General features: G+C 47.7%; 1 protein-coding gene across 2 annotated transcripts in view; it reads right to left on the bottom strand.

The window, feature by feature from the left end:
• Positions 1–447: 447 nt before the first annotated feature.
• Positions 448–26,021, bottom strand: part of GCGR (glucagon receptor) — a 41,289-nt gene continuing 15,715 nt past the window's right edge. Inside the window, exons 1-14 of one of the 2 annotated variants that reach the window (XM_053375632.1) lie at positions 16,526–16,614; positions 16,286–16,426; positions 16,084–16,180; positions 14,958–15,065; positions 12,507–12,628; positions 12,192–12,298; positions 10,586–10,739; positions 9,287–9,446; positions 4,349–4,409; positions 4,044–4,113; positions 3,073–3,161; positions 2,595–2,733; positions 2,060–2,101; positions 448–1,186 (exon numbers count right to left, since the gene is read on the bottom strand). In XM_053375632.1, coding sequence (XP_053231607.1) covers positions 893–1,186; positions 2,060–2,101; positions 2,595–2,733; positions 3,073–3,161; positions 4,044–4,113; positions 4,349–4,409; positions 9,287–9,446; positions 10,586–10,739; positions 12,192–12,298; positions 12,507–12,628; positions 14,958–15,065; positions 16,084–16,180; positions 16,286–16,339 — 1,497 coding nt within the window. In that variant the 5' untranslated portion in view covers positions 16,340–16,426; positions 16,526–16,614 and the 3' untranslated portion in view covers positions 448–892. Of the gene's footprint in view, positions 1,187–2,059; positions 2,102–2,594; positions 2,734–3,072; positions 3,162–4,043; positions 4,114–4,348; positions 4,410–9,286; positions 9,447–10,585; positions 10,740–12,191; positions 12,299–12,506; positions 12,629–14,957; positions 15,066–16,083; positions 16,181–16,285; positions 16,427–16,525; positions 16,615–26,021 lie in introns of those variants that run through there. The other variant, XM_053375631.1, reaches the window with a different exon arrangement.

The following is a 26,021-nucleotide window of genomic DNA, read 5'->3' as shown; positions in this document are numbered from 1 at the left end:
AAACTCTGCAGGCAATGCTTTCTGCACGGCTCCAAAATATCTCTTTAAGTGGTATGCCATCCCATGTGCCCTGAAGGCAAAGACGTCTCTGTTCCAGAGACGACATTTTCATATGTGCGAAAGTGGAGCTGCAAAGTTTGTACTCGGAGAGCCCAAGTTTTGCAACCACTAAATTTGGCCTTTTGCAAATGGGACACTTCGCATAGGACAATTATACATACATTTGCATGTTTTGCTGCACAATTTGTTTGGGGAAAATGAAAGAAACATATGATAGCCTCTAGATATATCCTTCCCTATGACTGATTTAAAAAAAAAATTGCACAGACCCTTTGTGTGTGTGTGTGTGTGTGTGTGTGTGTGTGTGTGTGTGTGCATTTAGCAGATAGTGCTTGTTCTCTGTAATTTATGAGGACTAGAAACTTGGTTGTTGGATTTTGGTTGTTGTTGTTTTTAAAAAGAGGAAATTGGAGATTCTTAAGGAGTCTGATCAGTGCTGATTCTGGCACAATCATAAATGTGCAGGCTTTCAAAGTTTCCTAACAACGGTACAGAATCTCCTCCCACTACAAAGCTTGTTTGGCATTGTCACCTCTGTCAGGATGCCCTGTGGCTGGGCTGTCCCCTGGATCTCATGTCCTGGAGCATTCGGCATGCGGACAGGCAAGGCAGCTCGTCTTGCTGGGTCTCTCATAAGCATGTCTCCAGCACGGACAAGGAATTTGCACCATCTAGTCTGCGCCAAGCTGCTTGGCAGAGGGTACACTTTCCAGTCATGTGTCCCACAGCCTCCTGGGCTGTCAGCTGCCCTCTTTGCTCTGCAGGACGGCTGCCTCAGGGGGCAAAGAGTGAGACAGGCCCCATAAGCCAGGGGCAGACAGGCAAGTCAGCTTCAGAGGTTGCTCTCGGCTGTGTCAGGGAACTCGTAGCAATGGGGCTGCTCAGCCACTGCCAAGTTTTCACTGGCACTGCATGCTGTCCTCTCCAGGTACTGAGTGCTGGTGTGCATGGTGGCTTGGCTGCGGCCCAGCCCATTGAGGTAGTTGCCAACCAGCTTGTGCTTCTCGCCGGTCCTGGTACCCCCGTTGCGGACATGGGGTGTGTGGCTGTACGTGTGCTTGTATTCCTCTTCTATGTCCCAGCCAAGCTTCCAGCGCGTCCATTTCTTCATGAGCTCTGACTGCACCTATGGAGATAGAAACATTTGCGGGGAGGATGTGTTATTTACTGGTTTGAGGTTGTATTTTTAAATATTATTATCCGCTGTAGGCTGCTTTGCCACAAATGGCAGGATTATAAACCTTTATAAATAAACTGTATTAATCTCATGCATATGAGAAATACAGCCAGTTTAAGGGCTCACAACTGCAAGTTGCATACAAACGTGTATTTGAACATGTGTGCTTCATGTAGTGAAAAGCAACCTCAGAAGGGGAAATTTTTCAAGGAGAAGGGTGCCTAAAATGTTTCCCACTGCCATTTTTACCACATCTCCCCCTGCCACATGACACCCTCAAATTCCAAAATCAGCAGTGCAGACTAGACCTTTGCCGAGAAGATCTGACATATTGGAGATGGGAGGATGCGGTGGAAAAGCATCGGACAGAGAAAGGCTAAACACCACCTCTCTTACTGCTCTGTCCACTGAAAATTGCACATGCCCCTTTCTGAAACCATGTGCAGCTGGTCGGTTGCAACAGAAATGGGTACAGAAAGAAGCAAACACAACAACACTTGCACAGATTCCGTTGTACTTGTAACAACAGCTCCGCACTGGTTGTGTTCTGCTTACACAGTTCCAGTTACATGGGTGACAGACACACACGGATGAGGAGCTTTGACTGCATCTGCCTTCTTACCACTTGAATTAAGCTGGGTGGGTCACTCTGACAGTATTTCAAAAGACATTGCATCTTGCTCCAGCTGTGCCTCCAATACCACTCAGATAATACAGGTGGAAATCATCCTTGCTGCCATACATTCCTACCTGTGCAGCAGCTTGCATGTCCTGTATCTCCCTCCTCCACCACACCCCCACCCCAGTTTAGTGCACACTTACCTCCTTATTCACAAAGCAGTAAAGAATGGCCACCAGCATTCCCTAAAGAGGCAGAGAAGTCAATCAGAATAATGCCATTTACTGTATTTTTCCATGTATGACGCCCCCTATTTTGGGGGACTCAAATTTAAGAAGATGGGGGGAGATGGCTCAGACATCTTGAGCTTTTGGGGGGGAGGATTGCGCTTTGGGGGGGATTGCACAGGGTTGTTGAGCTCATCTGTCCCCTCACTGGCAGAAGTTGCCTATCGCCCGTCCTATTGCCCCAGCTTCAGCCAATCAACACCAGCCATTGACACAGCAACCAATAACACATCCAACAGCCGTGGACAGACATGGCAGCAGCTAATCAAACGTCCGCCCTATGCACTATCCATGTATAAGAAACTCCCACTTTTTAGCATAATTTTTATAGGAAAAAACCTAGTCTTATACACAGGAACATACATTAAATAATAATTGCAACCAGAAAGGCTTGTCTCTCTATAGTTTTTGAATGGGTCTGAGCAAAGAATGGGCTTCTGGTGTGCCTCACCTGGAAGGAGCTGAGGAAGAGGTCAAAGAAGAGCTTGACATAGCGCAGCGTGCCCTGGGCATGCTCATCGGTGACAAAGGCGAAAACCACCTCGTGGATTCCCAGCAACGGGATGAGCGTCAGTGTTGACTTGGCCAGCCTAAATGGGGCATCAGCTAATTAGAATGCATCACAAGCAAAAGGCAGCAGCATCCCACAGTATTCAGCCCGAACCCCGTATGAACCACCTACCTGGTGGAGGAACGAATGGGCTTATGAATGACAAGAAAAGAAACCTGCTAGACTCGTATCGAAGGCCACTTTAAAAAGTCAGTGTACCCATCCCCCAAACCCATGGACGTGTGGAAGGGATACCCCTAACCTACAAAGGCTGTGATGCCATGGGCAATGATGGCATAAACAGGACATAATAGAACCTTCCCGTCCCAGGAAAAGCTATGGCACTAGAGCAGGGAAGGGTGGGAGCAGGAGCCAGTACCGGAATTTGTAGTCTGTGTAGCGCATCTGGTGGGCACGGAGCTTAGAGACCAATATCTGAATGATACGGATGAAAATGAAGAAGTTGATCTGAAAGAGAGAGAGTGTGTCTGAGTGGGAAGAAGAGGCAGGACTGCAGGAGTGTCAAAAGACACGCATAGCAAATAAGGGTCTAATTTTAGCCACGATTACTACTGTTATTAATTCTGGACCCATCATAAGCTCTCAGTGGCTTGCACAGGTCTCCCCAAAGTGCCCCATCCAGGCTGTGACCATGTCCATGCATCACTGGGGCTATAGGATTCGACGTTTGCAGAGCATTTACTGGATCACTGGTACATATGCTTGCTAATAACATTTTGTGATTTGAGCGCTTAGGGAAAGTGCTATCTATAATATACATACTAAATTATTGTTTTTGGTAATATGGACAACGGGGGTGGCTTATCTTAGGCTTGGAGGCTAAATTGGGTCCCCAAAGAAATGTTTTCTCACCACACCCCAGCAGCATTTTGACAGCACAAAAAACAGCAGTTAATTAGTTGACACAGTGCTGGTTTAAGCCTCTTTGCCCTGCTCAGCACCTTGATGGTGATGCTAGGTGCCCTCTCCCCTGTCATTAACTTCATCATTTTATGGACAGTGAGGGGGTTGATAATTCCCTCAGCTGATCTGCATCCATCAGTTAAGGAAGTGGGCTGTGTGCCTCTGTGTGCATACCCCCAACGTGGCTAATGTGGTTTTCAGGCCAAAATTGGTTCACAACCTACCCCTGGCCTGACAAGGTGCATCACATTGTGGCCCTTAGATATTTTATTACTTGGAGGTTGCCCTATTCATTTTTCAGGAACACCAAATAAGAAGGCTGGAGGCAGGAAAATGATTGTTCCGTCTGCATTTTGCTAGACAAGGGCAGCCATTGTGGGCGGTTCAGTGGGCATCTGAGACAAGCGAGGAATAAAGAGAACTCACCAAGATGGCCAGGAACACAGGGAAACGCAGGATCCACCAGAACCCCATGTTATGATTGGTACTCCAGCATCTTAGGAAAGAAAGAAAGAAACCATGGATCATGTGCAACAAGTGTGACCTGGCACACTGTCCTCTTCCTTGAGCACCTCCCACCCCCACTGCTCACACTTAGTACAATGTGGTCTGCTCACACCCATAGCCCTCATAGGAATGTCACCTGTTAAGTTGCCTTGCAATGACAGAAGCATTACAGATAACCTACAAACAGTTTGCACAGCAGAGACACACATTGTCCTGGAACTTACTGAATATTTTCATAAAGAAATTTCACCACTACCCATGGCACAATGAAGAGTACTGGGGCCCCTGGAAGAGAAAAAGAGAGAGAGAGAGGATTTATATCTAAAAAAGGAACAGCCTCTGTCTGGCAGGGCAGGAATTTAACCTGAGAAGAGTTTCTGCACTAGATTCATCCTGACTCAAGATCTGCCAGTGGCTCATTAAATGCAACCAGGAGATGCAGGGAGTCGAGGGATCCTCAAATCTTGGGAGTATCATTGCAGCCAATTTGCTTGGAGTTACATATCCTCTAGGTGAAGAGGCCAATCTAAGTTGACAGATCTTGTCTCCCAGCCCAGGCTCCATGAACACAGAGACATTCCAACCTGTTCTGGCTGCCACATATACGTTTGCCAAATGGCATAATAGCACATGTGGTTTAGGCGTGGCTTCACCGGAAAGAGACAAAATCTCAGATTTCCAGGCATGACCTGGACGTTTGTGAAGGGACTTCCTTCCCGCCACTGCATTGTGCCCTCCTCCCAAACCTGCTCCAGGTCCCTCTCCCAGTCTCCAGAGCAGGCTTGCAGGCAGTGGCAGGGGTGTGAAGAGGGAGGAGAGGGAAGGGAAATCCCATCGTGTTTGCGGGAGCCATTTTGCTCATGAAATGACTTTGTTGGATACAACAGTGTCTGTATAATTGCTTAGTAGGAAGCAGTTAGCAAGTGGCACAAATGGCATTGTTATGGGAGAGTTTATTGCAGACTCAGTGATGTTCGTGCAGACCAAGTTTTGGGCAGGGACCACATGACATCAAAACACCATCCCATATGATATAGTATACCCTTTTTCCTTTTATGTTGTTCAAAATAATAATAATAATAATAATAATAATAATAATAATAATAATACACCACCCAATACAGTGGTACCTTGGGTTATATACGCTTCAGGTTACATCCGCTTCAGGTTACATCCGCTTCAGGTTACAGACTCCACTAACCCAGAAATATTACCTCGGGTTAAGAACTTTGCTTCAGGATGAGAACAGAAATTGTGCAGCAGTGGCACAGCAGCAGCAGGAGGCCCTATTAGCTAAAGTGGTGCTTCAGGTTAAGAACAGTTTCAGGTTAAGAACAGACCTCCAGAACGAATTAAGTACTTAACCCGAGGTACCACTGTATCAGCATTGTGCGGGCACCTTGCAAAGCTTGCATGCATGTGTAGCACTGAGATCACAATAGACTGCTATGTGGAAGCACCATCAGACACATTCAAAACAGAATGTGGAAAAGTATATTTATTTATTTATTAAATTTATATCCTACCCTTCCTCCCAAAGGAGCCCAGTTTATGGATTAAACCTGCTTTTACAATAGATAGGATAAGATGCAGGCAGCCAAAGTGGTGTCCTCAAAATTTAGTTGGACTACAACTCCCATAATCCCTGATCATTCACCCTGCTCGTTGGGGCTAATGGGAGCTGGAGTCCGAGGACATCTGGAGGGTACTAGGTTGACTATCCGAGGGATAAGATGCAGGAGTTGGCATCAGAAGTCCCATGCAGGCAGTAGCTCTTTAGCAATTAGGCAGTGGTATGATAAGAACCATTTGTTAGCCAGAGTGTAAATATCTCTCACCCACTGTTGTCTCTGGTCAAATAGATGCTATTGAGTTGTTGTTGCTGTTGCTGCTGCTGCTGCTACTGTTGTGATGTCTCCAAAATCTACTTGATCTGAGACCATAGTGGGGGTAAGAGGGTGGGTGATCATTTTGACTGCAAGCATCAAAATGCCCTCAAAAACTACAATCTCTACATGGCCCTAGCTGCAATACAATGTGCTGTTCCATGTAGAGCTGCTTGCCCTTTGGGGCAAACATTACTAGTCATGAGGGATGGATGACTACTGCCCAGAACAGCACTGTCTCCTTCCCATGTCTCCCCAGTAATGTTTACTGAAAGAAGACAGATGAGATGGTGTCATTATCGTACCCAAAATGTCCCCCCCCTTTGCTGTAAGGAGCAGCCAATCGAGTGCAGGAGGTGGGGCTTGGCATGCTTCTGTTTCTGTTATTTCTGATATGAGCTCACCTGATCGGTGCCTCCCAGGCCAATGTGTGGATCTGAACTTAGTTAGCTGACGTCTTTCACACTTCCCAAATGTTCCAGCACACTTCTTGCCTCAAAACACGTGTCCAAATGTGTTTAGGAATTGGTCTTTTGAAGGGGGAAACGTTTAGAAATATGTATTTTGAGACAAGAGGTGTTTGGAAATGCATATTTTGAAAGAATGTTAAGTTCAGATACATGTTTACGTGTTGAATAGGGGCTGCTGCTCCTATGCCCCACCCACCCCCTGGCTGATCCCCTCACAGTTTTCCTTCCTTCAGAGCTTGCCCCAAACCCCTGCTCCACCTAACAGCTCCACCCCCTGCTCATCCCACACCCCTCCTTTCCCCTCTCACAGCTCACCCCAACCCCACCTTTTAAAGTAAGAAAGTCTGAGGCACTTCAGAGAGCTGTTTTCTGAAGCCCCTGCCCCCTGTTAAACCTTACTGTAGCCATGTTTAACAGAGTGAGACAGATGTTTCAGAGAGTGGTTTGTCAAACCTCTCTGTGGACCACTTCTTCTCTTCTGTTCAACACCTTGCCTGGGCCACTTTCCACCCACGCCAAATGGCCTGCTTGCCCACTTACCTGTTGCTGTTATGCTGGAGTTGGCCTGGCTGCCTACTGGGGGCCATGTGAACTCCAGCGTGACAGCAGCCTTATGCTTCTATTTGTATGGGAAGAAATGTGAATTGTCACGTGGAATTATTATGTTTTAAAATTGCAGCTTAATGTGTTCTTGCAGAATGCCTGCAAAAGTGACACAGGCTGCAAACAGACTGATTCACTCATCCCTAGGGTTGGCAAACTCTGAGAATGATGACATCACATCCATCTATCTTTTACTGGATGTTTACCAGGAAAACCGAGAGAGAATATGCTGTTGCTCTTCTCAATTGCAGCCCATGCATCATTCATAACACGTCTTGCTTGCCCTTTAGTCTCTCACGCTCAGAAAGAAAGAAGGCAGCTATTTAGTAGGTAGCTGGTAGTCACAAGGGTCAAATCTGACATTCAAGCAGGCATATCTTGATTTTCTCTTTTTAGAGGAAATAAATAGTAAGGTAGGGATGCTCAATGCTGGCTTCACCAGAACCTCACAATTCCTTGCTAATCTGAAACCATTGCAAAGTCTGAACATGCAAGATTTTAATAGACAAAAAATTACTCAGGAAGGCTCTAGATAAAGGAGCACTTGGGACTTTATAATCTAATTCTTGCCATTAAAAGACAGTGATTGCAGAAAGCCATTGATCAAGCGACATGCTCATTCAATGGCATATCTAGGTCTTTCACCCACAGGAGGGCTTGTGGAGGCTATCATTCTTCCAAAGTTGTTTTTTTAATTGTACAGAAAAGTAAAGCAAAGGCACCTCTGTTACTTAGAGGAATAAACTCTGGGTAAAATGGCACTGTGTTGGTCAAGCAATGAGGCATTATCTGCCTTGGACTCAGAGTTTCTGTGAGCACAACTCAATTCACAGGAAACTCCTGCTGGAGGCAGGGGGCAGGTGATGTTTGCCAGTTCCTCTTTCCCTCTGAAGCCCCCCTGCGCACTCTGAACAACTGAAGGCGTAGGGGATCCTCTAAAACAGTGAGAGGGGGAAGAGAAGGGGTGAAATAGGCAAAAATGACCCTTTCCCTCTTCCTCCAGTGGGAGCTTCTGATGGATCTCAGTCCCTTCCACAAACATTAAGAGTCCTTCAGTCCACTGAAATGACACGCTGGGCCCCACCACTGTGCCGCTGCCAGCTCTGCCGGGGCTTTGTCTGTGCCACTGCCACCGACCACTGCCACTGTGCCCTCATTGCTGCAGCCTCACTGCTGCCACTGCATCATGGCAGCATTGCAGGTGCAGGTGCTGTCAGAGATGGATTTAGGGCAGCGTGACTGGTTCCACCATACTGGGTGCTTAGCCTAGGGGATGCAGCAGGGCTTGCAACTACAGTGGTAGCTCGGGTTACAGACGCTTCAGGTTACAGACTCCGCTAACCCAGAAATAGTACCTCGGGTTAAGAACTTTGCTTCAGGATGAGAACAGAAATCGTGCAGCAGCGGCACATTGGCAGAGGGAGGCCCCATTAGCTAAAGTGGTGCTTCAGGTTAAGAATGGACCTCCAGAACGAATTAAGTTCTTAACCCGAGGTACCACTGTATAACATGGTCAACTGAGCAGCAAGAGAAGGGGGTGTGCGATGAATTTTGGCCTCATACAGAGCGCCACTGAAATTTGAAAAGCCCAAGTCCAGCCCTTTTGTAGTGGTGGGGCTGGCTGCAGTGCATGTATGGTGGGGGGCAGGGCCCCCCAGATCTGCAGATGGGGTGTCATCATGGAGGTAGGGGTGTTGCTGGGGTGATTTGCCTACAGTGGCAAATGTCACAGGACAGCCCTGCTCTGGATCCAACACTGACCATTGTCACCATCATTACCTTCTGTGTCACACTCTCCCCATCCCATAACTCTGAGACAAGGTCATATGCCCCGTCCCCATAACATAAAGGTGGGAATCCTGGCTTTATCTCCCCTACCCCCCCACAAGCCAAATTTCTTTGAAGTGCTATTAATCAGCAGACTTGAAGTCACCGCCCATCAGCACATCCCCTGGTCAAGCCACATCTCTGCCTGCCCCACACCTGACGTCTTTCGAGGGAAACCATTTTGGCCCATATGGACTGGAGCTTCCCCACCCCTGCCATAATAAACAGTGCAGATTAGCGCAATCTCCAGCCACAGTGCTTCTCCTTCCCTGCCACCCTCAGTGACTCTTGCCCTGCTGTTTCTGCTCCAGCGAAGGTGCCTCTGACACTCGTCACTCGTCCTTTCCAGGGCCTTGGCAACCCTGCATATACTCACCCCAGCCGATGCAGAGGTAGAGGCTGAAGTAGCTGCGCTCGGAGAAGACGGCCAACACCAGCAAGTTGTGCAGGTAGAGCCCCTCCACCAGCAGCCAGCAATAGTTGGCCACAATGCCGTACTGCATGAACACAGTGGCTGCCCGGCACCTGGCTGCTGCCTGGGGGAATGGCAAGGGATCAGTGAGAAGGGCAAGGAAAGTCCAGGAACTCTCAGCGAGAAGCTCTCCTCCCCCACCCTACCCCACTCTACAACCCAACCCCTGGATCAGCTTCAACACAAAGTGGACATGTCCCTTTAGCAGGCAGATTCATGGGGGCAGCAGTTTGCCACTCTCCATAGTTTTGTGGTTGGTACGTTAAAAACAAAAGCCACCAGTACAGGAGGTCTCAAGTGGCAGTAATGCGTAGGACTTGGCAACGAGGCAATGGCTTGGATAAAGTTTGGAAATGTAGCTGGTTCAGGCTGCTTGGTGACAGCAAAGCATGGTGGTTCTGGTTCCCATAACCATGAGTGAAGGTGAGTACTGAACCAGAGGAGGGTTGAAGAAGGTGCTATTGGGGATGCTATTGGCATGGCTTCATTTGAAGCAGGGCTTAACCCACACGGTCCAGCCTTCCAGCAGTTTAATTCCAGATACCAGAAATTGCTCTTGCACTCTAGGGGTATGTTATTAACTCATGACTGGATGCATCAGAGAAACGATATACCGTATGTTTCGCTCTATAAGACGCACCAGACCACAAGACTCACCTAGTTTTTGGAGGAGGAAAACAAGAAAAAAAATATTCTGAATCTCAGAAGCCAGAACAGCAAGAGGGATCGCTGCGCAGCGAAAGCAGCAATCCCTCTTGCTGTTCTGGCTTCTGGGATAGCTGCGCAGCTTGCATTCACTCCATAAGATGCACACACATTTTCCCTTACTTTTTAGAAGGGAAAAAGTGAGTCTTATAGAGCAAAAAATACGGTAGTCGCCAAACTTAGGTTTTAACCGGGACATTATGGATGCATTACAAGCTGACTTAAGCATCGTGAAAGCTCTGAGAAAACATCCTATGCCTTTCCCCCCTTATTTGCTGGCTCTTGTGAATTTGTATGTGAAAACAACTACTTGGGAGTGGGCCCTAGTGTGTAGCTACCAAGTAGTGTAGGCAGGGGTTGTTGGGTTACCATAATTGTTTATGTGTGGTGCAGAGGCGAATCAACTGAACCTTCATGCTCCCTGGGGAAAGGGAACAAAGGAAATGAAAATTAAGCAAGTGTAAAAAAAGGGGGGGGGACCAGGAATGTTTAACTCACCTCATCACTCAGCCAAAGACCCACACTGTAGTCGTCAATCTTCTGGTTGAAGTGAGTGTTGAGCAGCTTGTCGATAATAAGCACCGAGATGCCCTTCAGGATGAAGGAGGCGAAGAGGTTCATGTGGATGTAGTTGCGCATGCAGTGCAGCTTGCTGGAGAGCAGGGAGCTTGTCAACAACGCCTGTCCAGCATGGCCAGCACCATGCAGCCAGTGCCTCTCTCCCAGGTCTTCCTCCCAGCCCTTGCACCCTGATCTCTCTGTTTCACCACACTGTACTAAACCCCCACCCCGCTCCTCCATGCCTTGTGTTCTCCACTCTGCTCCTCATTCCACACCTACGCATTCACCCATGCTCTGCTCTCTCGTGAACTGTCGTGTGGCTTACCAGGAGCTCTTGGCCAATCTGGAAATATTTTGCAGATTTTGACCAGAAAATGTTTTAATTAAATCCAGACCAACGTGACCCAGGAAGGCACTTTGTTAGGGGTGGTGTTAAGAGACCCCTATTCCCTTCACAATGCTACAACTCCCAGAGAGGTTTAACAATCAATCCCTCTTCCCAGGGAGCTCTGGGAATTGTAGTTCTGGGAGGGGGTCTCCTAATATCTATCAGCATCCTTAATACTACAACTCCTTAATCCTACAGCTTTGGGGAGAACCAGGGAAGTTTAAAGGGGTATGATCCTGCTTTAAATATATAGTGCAGATAGGGCCATATTCTCTCTCTCTCTCTCTCTCTCTCTCTCTCTCTCTCACACACACACACACACACACACACACACACACACACACACTTCATTCAACTGACATAAGTACACACCCACACAGCAACATGCATACTTCCCAAAGTTGCATTCTGACATGGCTGCTTTCTCTACCACAGGGATAATTTTTATATGGTGCCTGCTAGCAGAGAGACCTGTGACACTCCTGATCTTATACTTTTTTGGAGACAGGTAAATTAATTTGTAGTCTCAATGTGTGCACTTACTGAACCTGCCGCGCGATTAGGGATCCAAATGGATCAACCCAACAGAGTAAATGTAAAACAGCAGCAACAACCTTGTGGTGAAAAAAGAGGGTTGAATGAATCCACCTCAACTTTCTCTAATAAAATATATTTTTAAAGAAACACAAAACTGCATTGTATGTAATTTGTCTCACTCGGTCAGAAAGCATGCAAAGTGTTGGTTTCTGCCAAAGACGTTAATATGTAAAGAGCAATTCCCAGCATCTCCAGTGTGGACGGAGAGCTCCATCTCCACCCAACCAGATAGGATCATAGAATTGTAGAGTTGGAAGGGACCCTGAGGATCATCTAGTCCAACCCCCTGCAATGCAAGAATATGCAGCTGCCCCATACAGGGATCAAAGTTACAACCTTGCATTATCAGCACGATGCTTTAACCAACTGAGCTGTCATCTCACTTCTTTCCAGGCAGACCTACAGCCATTCCACTTCCTTCTAGGAGGACCAAATGAAATCTGGTCTTACTATCCCACTTCCCAGTTCCCTCCCCCTCACCGCTTTGGGCACTGCCCCTCAATGTGGTCACCCCCATCACCATCACCCCCACCCCTCCCAGGCCAGTTCCCAAGGCACCTGAAGCCCAGCAGCACAGCCAAGGCAAGGATCAAAGTGCAGAGTGACACCGAGTAGCCAACCGTGTACATCACCTTGAAGCTCCCGTAGATCTTAGCAAACCACTCCTGGAAGTCGAAAGAGAGGAAAGAGACAATTTGAGGCCCCAAAGGGATGGTACTAATCCTGGTAATCTATCTGCTCTTTAAAATGGGTATAGTACGTTGAGTACAAAATGGGTATAGTACGTTGAGTACAAAGTCAATGGAGTCAACGGAGGCGGGGAATGTTCTTGCAGACAGCCCCCAGGACTCATTTAGATAGCCATGCTCTCACCTGCTCTAAGATGGTCTCGTTGTTCATCACACACTGATGAGCATCACGCAACGACTTCCCTTCGGGGGTGGTCACCCATTGTCCATCTGGGTCACACTTCTTGAATACATAGCCATGCTTCACTGTAGGGAATGAAGGCATAAGGCAGGCTTCCTCAAACTCGGCCCTCCAGATGTTTTGAGACTACAGTTCCCATCATCCCTGACCACTGGTCCTGCTAGCTAGGGATCATGGGAGTTGTAGGCCAAAAAACATCTGGAGGGCCAAGTTTGAGGAACACTGGCATAAGGCAAGAGGAAGAAGAACTCGACTGAATCAGAAGGCCCATCTGGCACAGCATCCCGATTGCAAAGCAGCCATCCAGTTGTCTACACAAAGCCCACCAACCAGAACCTGGGTGCAACAACCATCTCCCCACTTGTCATTCCCAGCAACTGGTATTCAGAGGCATATTGCCTCTGTCCATGAAGTCAGAACATGGCTAGTAGTCACTGATTGCCTTATCCTTTGTGATCTTATTAGGCTTGTTATTATAACTCCACCCTATACTTGTTCTGCCCGTTTGTTGTTATTCCTCTGTGCCTTCCCACAGTCCCCATCTCCTGCACCCTCAGTACTTTCCCCTCATCCTTCTCTAGTTTATTATCATCCCAATCCCTCTTCATTCCTTTCCTGTCTATTTCCCCTTCTTAGGGCTCAGCCACACTTTCGTTTGTCCCGTGATTTCTAGTATTTTGTATCACTCTGTTATAACAGGTCCATAGGTTTTTGCTTTGTCCCACCACTTTCCCTGGGAAAACCTGTTGTTTACTGCTGAACTGGAACAAATGTCATGAGGAAAACCCAAAGAAAAATGTCTCTCTCTTCTGAACCAGTCCTAAAATAGTTCCTGAATTGGATTCTGCATGCTTTCCAGGAAGCTGTTTTGTGGGGTCTGCTCCCACCTCCTTTCCTTCTCTCCCTGCCTACCCCTGTGGGATAATTTTTCCAGTTGTTTCCCCAGCTTCGAGCACTCCACTTCTAGTTTCCTCAACATGCTTAAAATGTGTTTTTTTTAGTTTACTCTTCCTTGTTTGGTGCTCATATTAAAACAGTGATCAAGTGATATATGTGCAAAATCTGTGTGTCCCAATTCGTTTGCTTTTATTGGTTGCAATGGTTCCAAAGGCAGCTTTATTTTCTGCCTGTAATAATACGTATTAAATACTGTGGTACCTTGGTTCCCGAATGGCTAAGTTGACAAACAAATTGGCTCCTGAATGCTGCAAACCCGGAAGTAAGTGTTCCGGTTTGCAAACATTTTTCGAAAGCTGATCATCCGTTTCTGCTGTCAGCATTGTTTCCATGGCCAATCAGCCAATCAGAAGCAACGCCTTGGTTTGTGAATCTTTTGGAAGTTGAACGGAGTTCAGGAATGGATTGAGTTCAAGAACCAAGGTACCACTGTAATATGTATTGGAACAGAGCCGGCTCACCAATGAGGTGGGGTGAAGCACCTGCCTCAGATGGCAGAAGTGCTTTGGAGGCACTCTGCCTGCCCCACCGTTTCTGCCACTGCTAGAACAACCCTCTCTCACTGGCAAAAAAGAGATGTTCTGGTGCATGGCATCTCCTGGGGTAGAGAAGACGAGCAGCAACACCTGGAATGCCCTGGCTCTTACCAAACCTGGCAAGGAAGTGGTGTTCCTGTGCATTGCATTGCCACTCCCCACCCGCACGGGGTGGGGAAGATGAGTAGCAGTGCTTTGAAGGCGGCATTCCGGCAACAGTGAAAGTTGGGGAGCAGGGAACAGCGCGTTTCTGTTTCACCTCAGGTGGTGAAATGGGATGGACCATCCCTGTACAGTGGTACCTCGGGTTACTGACACTTCAGGTTACAGACGCTTCAGGTTACAGACTCTGCTAACCCAGAAATAGTACTTCAGGTTAAGAACTTTGCTTCAGGTTGAGAATAGAAATCCTACGGTGGCGGCAGCGCAGCAGCAGCAGTAGGAGGCCCCATTAGCTAAAGTGGTGCCTCAGGTTAAGAACAGACCTCTGGAACGAATTAAGTTCTTAACCTGAGGTACCACTGTAGTCGAAATGTCCTGGCTCCTTTTGTGCATGTTGAATGATTATCTGATTATCCAGTTTTCTGAGTATCTGGCTTTTCTGATTTTCTGACTCTCTGCCACAGGTGAGTGGAACTGAAGGTGGAGACAACTTTAAAAGCAGACTATTGATTATAGGAAGCATGAACAGGAAAACATGGGGTTTCAAGGGAAAGCAGAGGCAGAAATCACAAGTGGGAACACCCAGGCCTGGACCAAATTGAAAATGGCGCAAAGAGGTATGGACTTAAGGTAAAGTGTGGCTGGGCCCTGAGTAACTCTCCCATGTCACTTCCTTCCTTTTCCCCCCTGCCAAGGGCACAGGCCCATTCCAGTCTGCTTCTCCCCCCAGTGCACGCACCTTGGTCGTACCAGGGCAGGTACCAGGGGCAGGAAACATTGACAGTGCTGTTGGGCTGTGCATCAGGCCAGCACGAGTACTTGTCAAAGGTTCGGTTGCAGACCAGCTCTGTCAAAGAGAGGAGGAAACTTAGGATCTGCGTGTGATACGGTGGTAGGAACAGCGGGTTATATGTGTGTCTGAATATGTGTACAGCTTCGTCCTTATTTTTCACTCTTTCTTTAATTAGGAAACTTTCCCCACGTTCATGTCCTTCACGTGTTTCATCAACCAGCAGAATTTGCCCTTGGGACACATATGGGACCTTTGTTGTCAGCTTCACATGCATGTGTCTGCACACACAACTGCCTAGTAATTCATCCACAAACCTCACCTCCACTCTGCCTCAGCCTACTCTTTGTGCTCTACTGCTGTCTGAAACAGTTTTTACAGCAACTTCTTGAGGAAAAGAAAAAGAACCCCTCATCTTTTGCCTATGCTGATTTATGAAACAACTCTTGCCTCTGGGACCCAGCACTGTAGGTAGCTCATTTTCTCCCTCAAGCTTGGCATAGGGCCATAGCTTAGTGGTAGAGAGAATGCTTTGCATGCAGAAGGCCACAGGTTCAATCCCTGACATCTCCAAGTAGGGCTGTGAAAGATGCCTTGTCTGAAATCCTGGAGAGCCACTGCTAGTGTGTGGGGAACGTTTGGCCCTCCAGGTGTTGTCGAACTACGACTATGAGCCCCAGCAAGCATGGCCAATGGACAGGGGTGATGGAAGTTGCAGCTGAGCAACATCTGGAGAGCCATTGGTTCACCACACCTGGTATAGAATCTACCAAGCTAGCATGGTGGTCTGACTCAGTGTAAGGCAGTTTGCTATGCCCCTTAAGCTTCCAAAATTCTTGTCTCGTTTCCACAGCATGCACAGATGCATGTGGTCCCAGCACTCAGCTGCTCATTGCCTAGCAAGGAGGCTGAGCTTAAACAAACAAGCAAGCAAGAAAAGCAGCTGGGTGGAAAAACTGACCAGTGCCTTTAAATGTCCATTGCACTTCAGAGTGATAAATGTCCAACCCCCTCCTTGCCCCCACCCCCAACTTCAGTGCTCTGATGCCCAACCTCCAGGGGGCGCTTGTCTCACCAGTGGATGGTGGCAGAAGGCTCATGTTGTGGTAGCACTCTTCGCTATAGGCCTTCCAGCTCTCAAAGAGGAAGTCCATGATCTGGGCTGAGGGTCCCTGAAGGAAAAAAGACAGCAGAAAGGAGGACCGGCCTGATATATATGTGCCTCTCAGGCCTGGGATGGAGAGGGGCTGGGGAGGGTTGGGGACGAAGGCCCTTACCTGAGGGCACACCACCAGTGCCAGCAGGATACTGAGAAGACGTGGTTGGGACATCCCTCTGCAGGGCTGCAAAGCCGCATTGGGATGTTCCCAGAGCTGCTGGCTGCCTACAGAACGTCCTGCGGACGGTTTAGCAGAGCCCTGTGAAGGATAAGATAGAAGGAGAAAAGAGGAGCACTTAAGTCTGCCCTTCTGCAAACTCTAGGCTCCAGTACCCTGGCTCCAAGGTGGATGACGCACTCTGCAACTGGGTTTGTTGGGCTACATCCAGGAAGGCTGTCCAGTGCCAGGAAATTCTGGGCTGACAGGGACCTGCTAGGAGTGAATATGGCCACCGCAGCCTCCGCCCAGATCAGGTGCTTGGTGGTGGTTTGACCCTGCCTCTGGTTGGTGCGGGGAACCTTCTGACCCTCACTGCAGCCAGGAGGAATTGAGGACGCCCACTCTAGGGGCCTGCTTCAGATGCCAGTCACTGTAACAGGAGCCTGTTTGGGGGTGGGGAGCTATTTCAGGGCTGGATTTGGGTGCAGGCCAAGTGCCCAGGGAGACTTGATCCACTACAATGCAGCACAGGGGGGCTGCCCTTTTCTTGCTCGTCTCCTCAGAGCACCAGCATGCAGAGACTTCCCTGCCCCACAGGCAAGCTTGCCAAAGTCTGCAGCTGGTGCTGGGGAGCAGCAGGTAGCCCAAAACAACAGAGCACGAGAAAAGCCTTTGCATAGCTAGGCTAGACAGTGGATCTCTTGTACAGTCGTACTTTGGATCCTGAACGCCTTGGTACTGGGACGTTTTGGCTCCTGAACGCCACAAACCCGGAAGTGAGTGTTCCGGTTTGCAAATGTTCTTTGGAACCCAAATGTCCGATGGGGATTCCATGGCTTTGGATTGGCTGCAGGAGCTTCCTGCAGCCAACCAGAAGCTGTGACTTGATTTCTGAATGTTTTGGAAGTCGAATGGTCTTCCGGAACGGATTCCATTCGACTTCCAAGGTACGACTGTACTAGCAAAGGGAAACATGGGTGCCTTTGGGGATAGGATGGGCCCTCTCACAGGACACCTCTGTCTATGGTGTTGATTGGCAAAATAGCCTTGCCTTGTGGCCAGAGAACAGCAGTACTTTGGATTAGAAGGCAGGTGTGTGAGACAGAGAGAAAGAGATGTGGGGAGTGGGGAAGATAGCAAAGAGTTCTGGAAATAATGGTTGCATACACAGCATACATTTAAAACACATTCCCCTTCTCGAAAGAATCCTGGTAACTGCAGTTTGTTAAGGATGAGGGTAATTGTATCTCTGTAAGAGGTAGACAACAGTTCACTGGATTTGGGATGTGTCTGTGAAAAGTTGCTTTGAATGTAGGCAGTACACTCAGCCAATGTCTCTGGGATCCAGAAAACCAGTAGGATTGTACTGGTGGTTCTGACATTGTGCTGTCTGCAGGGATCCAGCAAAGGGCAGTGTAGCTGTGCCGTCCGTGGAGTGGTGCAGGCGGTGACAGAATGCCACACCGAGGTACCAGGGGGCTGTGTGTGTGGTGTGTGCAGTAGGCAGTGCACGTGGGAAGGAGGGTAGGGCTGTTTGCGCCTTGAGTGGTGGGTGAGATGAGGCTTGCTGAAGAGGACACATGCCCCGATGCCTGGAGCCCTGATCTGCTCATGGACAGTGGCTTGTGCATTCCATCACCATGACACTTCCTGCGCTCCTCAGAGTCAACTTCTCCCCACCAATCCGTGTCTAGGAAAACATTTCATAGGGGGAGGGAACGAGGAGGAATGTGCCAGTAGCGCTGCCCCTGGTCTGTTTACAGCTCCTGGCATAGCCCAGCTTAAGGCCAACCAGGCTGTTAATCATTAACGCCCTCCAGGGATCTCCTGGCTCCAGATGAACCCAGGGATGTTGTTGCCTCCTAACCCCACAGCCTTCATCCTACTGCCGACAAAGGCCCCCATGTGTTCAGAAGGCTGGACTCCTTGGCTGAAAGACTGTGCTGTGTGTCCTTGTGGGCGGCTGTTGGGCAATGCCCGCCGTGCTGGCAACCCATCCGGGATAAACTCAGATTCACACCAGAGCTAAATCCTTCAATCCCTCTCTAATCTGGTTAAAGGGCTCCTGAATGGGATCACAGTGCTCCGGACACAAACCCAAGTATTCTTGCCGTGTGCCTTGGAACAGACGGGCCATGCCTTTGGCCCAGATGCGGCCGGAACTTTGCTGGGATTGCGAGAGTGACCTTCCGGCTGTCCTGCGAAGCCAAAAATAAGCACTTGGCCTAAAAATGCCTGTTCTGCCCTGGAATGAAAGGCTCCTCGTGATCCACTAGGTCCATTCTTCAGCATGAGCTGGGCAAGAAACAATGGAAAGATCCCTGCATACGGAGGGCTTACTTTCCCAAGGGCTACTTCTCAGATTGCCAGTATTTACAGAATCTACACAGAACTCACAGGACCCTCACTGTTATGATATAGATTCAGCTAGCTAGCCGTGTTGGTCTGACGCAGTCGATATAAATTAAAAAATTAAAAAATTGTCCAGTAGCACCTTAGAGACCGACTAAGTTTGTTTCGTGTGTGCATGCACACGAAAGCTTATACCCAGAACAAACTTAGTTGGTCTCTAAGGTGCTATTGGAGAATTTTTAATTTTTTTTATTTGTTATGATATAGAGAGGGATAGAGAAATGGCAACATAAAAAAAAAATAGGCCAGCGGTGGGGGAGCTTTGTGAGGCCATTGGCCAAATTCCCTTCTCAGCAAACTTCCATGGGGCCACATTCCAGTGCTGGGCAGGGCCTGAGGCCAAAGAGGGCAGAGCAATGAATATAAACAATTCCTCTGTACAGTAGGCTAGTGTCTAGTCACCTTCACACACCCCTCTCTGTTCACTACCCAGACAACCAAGAGGCATTATCAAAGTGCAAGGACACATTCCAGCCAGGCAAAGCCACTCATGGAGGGTGTAAAGCAGAGCCGGTGAGGGTTGTGGGCTGGGGAGGATCCCAAGGGCCAAAGAGAGGGGCCTGGAGGACTGCATTTGGCCCCTGAGCTCCCCCACTCCTGGGATAGGTTGTGGCAATATACAACTTCAAAATTGTTTTTCAAAATGTGAAATTCCTTTGGCAGGAGTCAGGGCAGTGATGGCCTCAGCTGATTGTCAGGGCTTTCAGCGCTATGTGAGCCCCGACAATCAGCTGATTATTGGCACTTGGGCATAAATTGCAGAGCTCTCTGCACGGACATGTGGGCAAAAAGAGGGGGCGAGGGTCATCTGGTGTCTTGGTGACGTTAGGTGATTGAGAGGGGGGGCTCTATTGTTGCGTCAAGTACATCTTGTTGAATACACCAGTTTGGGGTGGGCAGTCACAAAAATGATACGGGAGGATGGGGGAGCAGTGTTGAAAACCCCTCCCCAAGCACTGCGGCTCTGATCCATTCTGCCTCTCCCCCACAGTAGTTAAAAAGAAACAAAACACGGGCGATCCAGTTCCTAGATCTTCTGTGTCATGTCTAGTTTTGTCCTGACAATTGTAGTGCCTTTTGGACTGTGAGGATAGTTCAAAAACTAACAAGGCCATTATAAAATCACAAACGGAAATGTGCTTCAACACAAACAAGTATTTTCTTCCATATAAGCACCATTTGCTCACATATTCTGGAGAATGCAGGCAACATTCCTTCTAAAGTTCCTCCACATTTCTCTGCACTGTCGGCTCATAAGCAGCCATTCTTACATTGTACATTGCAACGGCAGCACAAAACTTTCAGGCAGCACTACTGCCTTACCCAGTTTTCAGGTGGCATTCATGGATGTGGCTTGTGTGTGATCCTTGCCCCGTCCCCTGCCATTATATCCAGCTAACCTCCCATGCTCTCCTCTGTGCTACTCTGCTAGTGTTCTTGGGTGTAAATGGAAAACCTCGAAGTTTTATTGCTGCTTTCTCAATTTCATCAGTCCCATAAGGATTGCACCATGTGCAATTTCCAAGAAATAAGGCTGGATCTAGCAAAACACTGGTAGTCTTGGAGTTAATAATAACAATAAAGGACATAAAAATTGGTGGTGGTTGTCTGAAAGCATTTGGAGAGCATACTGATTTGTAGCACTAAAATAAGTTCTGGCATTTGGATACACCCCAGTTTCTAGATTCTCGAACATGTGCTTTGAAGATTCTGCTCTAGATTCATTCTGCACTTCATTCTGGAAATGCATACTTTTGATGCTCCAAAAAGAGCATCCTGAGAGCCAAAGCTAGAGCTTGACTGGTCAGGAAGGAGCGAGTGGCAAATGTCCAATTCCCCCTATCTCTAAGGGACATTTTGAAACCTTTCAGAGCTTGTCAGAGGGACAGTAACCAGCCCATAGTCTGGAGGGCTGCTCCCAGGACTATCCCTCCTCCCCTCCTTGTGCGGTTATTTTTAGCCCTGGGAAATCATGTTTCCTTAGAGCAGTCCCTAATTGCTGCTTCTGTTTGGGAGCTGGGAAGCTCATTGATCAGGAAGCCAGCAGCGCCAGATGCTGCTTTCGCTCCTGGGCTGAGCTTTCTCCATATTTAGACAGTAGGACAGACAGATGCGTCTGTCATGATGAACCTTGCCTTGGTGGCAGCAGTGTGCAAAAGCTTTTGCCGGGGACGTGGGCAGCTCTTGCGATTCCAGATCACATTGGCCCAGATCCCTTGCCTGGTGATGATCCCTACTGGAAAACTTCTCTACCTGGCAATATCCACCCCACCCCAATGCCACCCTGTGGAGCCAGGATTTATAAGAGAGTTCCCCACCTGCATGTTGCTGAGCCACCTCCTTCCCCACCACTGGAACAAGCCCCCTTGTTCTGCCTCTCTTAGACTGTGCCCAGGCCCCTGGCCTCAAAGTTGACAGGAAGAGACTCTTCAACTGGATTGCGAGTACCCCACGGCTCGCTGCCCCAGGGAGCCGAAGCCCTCTGAAGTGGCTGTAGTTCACATAGGAATCACTTCCAAAAGACAGTGGGATGGCAGGGGTGAGGAACCAGTCCTACTCTTCTTCTCCCCAAAGGTGAAGGCGGACATTTCTCCTTATTTTAGTGTTTTAATATTGCTCTAAATAAATAAACAGCATGCGGGTGGTGCTGTGGGTTAAACCACAGAGCCTAGGGCTTGCCGATCAGAAGGTCGGCGGTTCGAATCCCCACGACAGGGTGAGATCCCGTTGCTCGGTCCCTGCTCCTGCCAACCTAGCACTTCGAAAGCATGTCAAGTACAAGTAGATAAATAGGTACCGCTCCGGCAGGAAGGTAAATGGTGTTTCCGTGTGCTGCTCTGGTTCGCCAGAAGCAGCTTAGTCATGCTGGCCGCATGACCCGGAAGCTGTACACCGGCTCCCTCAGCCATTAAAGCGAGATGAGCACTGCCACCCCAGAGTCGGTCACAACTGGACCTAATGGTCAGGGGCCCTTTACCTTTACCTAAATAAATAAACAAGTGTCCCTCCCTTGCCTGAGAAGCCCCTGCCCCGAAGGCACTGAAATGCCTGGCTCAGTCACACACCACAAGAGCTGCAGATTTCCAAAAGGCTGAGTGCAGAGACCTCTGGCCTAGATCCCTCCTCTGTACAAACAGCTCCCGTTTGTCCTGATGTCTCCTCCCTGCCACCCCTTAGCCCAGCTGGACAGATCACCCTCCTGGCTCAGAGGAGCCTCTTCCTGCCCCCAACCCCAGCTGTGTCAGAGAGGGGTTTTCTGGTTTCCGGCCAGCTCCGTCCTCAGCCACCTCCTAATGCTTCAGGGAAGCTGCAGGACTGCCCAGGACCTCCTTTGTTGTCCTCCAGCCCCAGACACACACTCCTTTGGCTCTGCCCCATAGGGAAAGAGAGAGGGAAGGGGGGGGATCCATTTGTCTCCCTCCTTGACCCAGCTGTGACTCTGAATGATGTTTTCCCTGCCAGAGTGGCCTCTCTTTTCTGAGCTTGGCTAACATACTCTAATTAGTATTGCAGGCTAATGACCTTGGTCCCTGGAGACCCCAGTGAGAAAGCGCCTGGCTGGAGCCACAGTTGTAGTAAGGACGTATCGCTCATGGGAACAGAGCAAGCTGCAACATACAGAGGCAGAGGTTGCCTCCATGCTCTGGCCACAGGAGGCCTACCTGCAACGATGCACAAAAAGGGAAGAAGTTCCCACCAAAGAAGAATGGATAAATAAATAAATAAATAAATAAATAAATAAATAAAGGATAAATAAAGGGCTGGCAAAGTTAACAGCTAGAATCAGAGAACCTGGTAGTGATTGCTTTGTGGAAGAACAGAAACCTGTTTTGGACTATTTGAAGAAATATTATAGTATGATGAAATCATGATCAGGATTTGAACTATGAGCACCAGAAGGAATTAGAGATTATTGTATTATTGTTATGATATAAGAGGGAGAAGCTAGGGAACAGCAAAGGGGAGTAATAAAAAACACCAAGGAAAATGGGGTGGGAAGTCGACAAAACAAAAGAAAAAATATTATGTATTGGAATGTATATGTGATTTTTTTTTTGAAAATTTAATAAAATATAACCAAGAAACGGCAAAAAAAGAGAGCCTACCTACAGCGTGTACATTTCCTGTTATATTGTAAAACTTAGTGGGTGGGAATGGGGCTGTCATTGTACCTAAACTTGATCTATCTCACAGGTTTGTCGTCAGAATAAAACAACAATACATTGTAATCTGCTCATAGGTTAAGATCAGACAGAAATACAAAGAAAATAATGCATTAGTCATGAGAGCTAGAAACTTTGGGTGAGAGCTAATATTCCCAGCAAACTGAAGTAAGCTAGATGAGCACTCTTATCCACATTAAATGCACCAGTTTAAGAGATTAGCACCTTGTAAGGTTTAATTATCATAACGTAGTCACCTGTGAAATGTTATACAACATTTAATAGAGAAGCTTTCTACCAGTCAATTTCAATCTCATTTTCTGTTTCTTTGCCTCAGCAAATTAGTCAATTATCTGCTGTTATTCCCCCTTACCCTTCGTCTTAAATTTCCTTAGATAATTATTATTAAACTTTATTCGGGGGTGGGAGCCTTTTTTGCTTTCAGAAATTGCTGCAGCTGTGATAAACTGCAGAAACGCAGTGACGCTTTTGTATTGCAGAAGAACTTTCGGTGCCAATAACAAGAGTATTCTAAATGAAAACGCAGTATCATCCTCAATCTTAGCTTGTGTTGTTGCCAGTAAAGGAGAGAGGCTGCATCAGTTCTCCTTCCAGAACGGGAAGGTTGCATATATATTTATGCTGAATCTGCTGCTACTTGAGAAATTCAGATACACCCCTGTCCGGAGATGAAAATTTGTTTTTTAAGATCTCTAGGCCACTTTTGGTGGTTTCCTTGTGAAAACGGCTCCAGGAAATTTGGGGGCTGCCCTAACTGGCAGATCTGCCCACTGTTACACAACTCTTGGTCACTTCTAGCCTGGAATGTTGCAACACTATACATGGGGCTCTAACACTGGTCATCTGCCTCACAAAGAAACAGAGTCCAATTCTAGAGAAATAACTCAATGGTGGCAACAACAAAATAACTAACCTGCTTTAATGTGGGTTAAATGAAATGGTCTGTGAGGTAAGTCAAGGAGCAGGAGGATAGCTGTATAGAGAATATGTTACAGGCTTTACAGAAATAAATAGCTTAGGGGTAATATCAGTTATTGTTGGGAGATTCCCAGGATGCCTTGCAACATATGCAACAATAGGGCATGCCCACACTGTCCATTGCCAAAGGAAGATAGAGAGCATTACCAACAGGAGTATTGTACAGTGGTACCTCGGGTTAAGTACTTAATTCGTTCTGGAGGTCCGTTCTTAACCTGAAACTGTTCTTAACCTGAAGCACCACTTTAGCTAATGGGGCCTCCTGCTGCTGCCGTGCCGCCACCGCGCGATTTCTGTTCTCATCCTGAAGCAAAGTTCTTAACCTGAAGCACTATTTCTGGGTTAGCAGAGTCTGTAACCTGAAGCGTATGTAACCTGAAGCGTATGTAACCCGAGGTACCACTGTACTGCAAAGTACTTAAAGGACTCGGGGGCACAGGCCAATGCATAAAATTTGCACAAAATATTGTTTTAAAGTTTAAAAAGAAGAGGAGGAAGGAAGGGAAAGGAGATCCAGAACTGGTGCAAAAGACCTGGGCCTCTTGGATTGCCCCCAAACAACACCCATAATTACATAGGAAATCTGATCACAAGCATTAAACCAACAGGTATCTCTGTCTTTCCCCCTTCCTCTTAGGCCCCTAGGGCCACCTATTCCTCCAGTACTAGATTTGATATCCCTGACCCAGCTGGCTTCCTACCATTAGCCCCAAGCTGGCTTTGCAGAGCCATCTGGAGACAGTTTTGACCTACATGCCTGGCACCAGAGGGAGTTCTCTGGGTTCTGACATATCAGACAGGAGGTAGAGGTGAAGCAAGTGCTTGAAATTTAGTTGCTGAAGAAGATGATGATGAATGTAAAGATACATCACTACAGCAGGATTGTTTTCAGAAGGCCATCAGAATCTGCCTTCAGAGAGAGATGATGTCTTTTTTGCCCACTGCCTAACTTTGACAACTCAGCCAACACTGGCAAAAACTTAATTGGTCCAAGGTAGGCTAATCCATCATGTTTTGGGTGGCAAGGGTGATAAATGGGGAGGCTGTTGCTCAGGCTCATGGTAGTCCATAATAATCCATTGTATTTCTATAGTGTTGTCTGTGTTGTTCTTTTGTGACTTAGTAACTCCTATCCAGGCTTGCCAGATCACATTCTAGAGTTTTGTTGTATGGATCTCCAGGTTGTGATCTGGCAAACCTACTCAAATGTCCTGGTGTGCCCCACTCCCCAGTTCACTTTTCACGTTCATAAAAAGTTTGAGGCTAACTCTCATAGGTGATATACAGAACTGAACTAATGATGATACCCAGCCATCTGTGGACAGAAGAGCAGATGTATCAGAGACCCTTCAGATGCCTTCTATTGTGCATTCATTATGATTTGTGCTCACAATGGGGCAGTTATATGCAATCTGCTTTCAGCACTGTTCATGCCTGCAAAATGTCCACAATCAGTGCATGTCCCATAACTTACTGCTGAGTTCCTGTATAAATCACATCAGAAGTCCAAGGCTGCAATCCTAAGGCTTGTGGCAGAGGACAAATGAAAGCAGTTCATCCACCTCATCCTACCTGTGTCCTGCTGGGCGCTCACCCCTCTTGCACTTCTCCATCCATTCCCATTTTTTAAAAAAACAATTCCCTCTCATTGGCAACAATAGTGTGCAATTGTGCACAATGGGGTGTGGCTCAAGCACCCTGGGATTCCCTTCTTGTGTAAATAGACCAGAGGCACAAGTATTGAATCATGATCCTAAGCTAAAAACCTCTGCAAAATAACCTTGGGCCTTTGTGACTGTAAGCAACAACTTATTCATCTCCATCAAACATACTACCAATGTGTCGCAAGATAAGGGGCCAGGGAGTGTGCGTAGGACAACAACAAATAACCTTGATAGGTCAGGCAAGTCACTGTGCACATACCACTGGGCCTCAGGTTTGTTAGCCAATAGGAACTGGGAGAAAACTACCTACACCTGATGACGAGTTAGACCCTAACTGTGAAAACAGAACCTATCTGTTAATCCTCTCCCAGATAAAATTTCCTTGCTACCTTTTAAGCACAAGCCCATCCCATCTGACTGTTCCTTGTTACCATTTCAGAGGACAAGGGGGAAAAC

This window comes from Podarcis raffonei, chromosome 2 (assembly GCF_027172205.1).
Source record: "Podarcis raffonei isolate rPodRaf1 chromosome 2, rPodRaf1.pri, whole genome shotgun sequence".
Classification (NCBI taxonomy): domain Eukaryota; kingdom Metazoa; phylum Chordata; class Lepidosauria; order Squamata; family Lacertidae; genus Podarcis; species Podarcis raffonei.
This window is presented reverse-complemented; position numbering and strand designations above follow the sequence as displayed.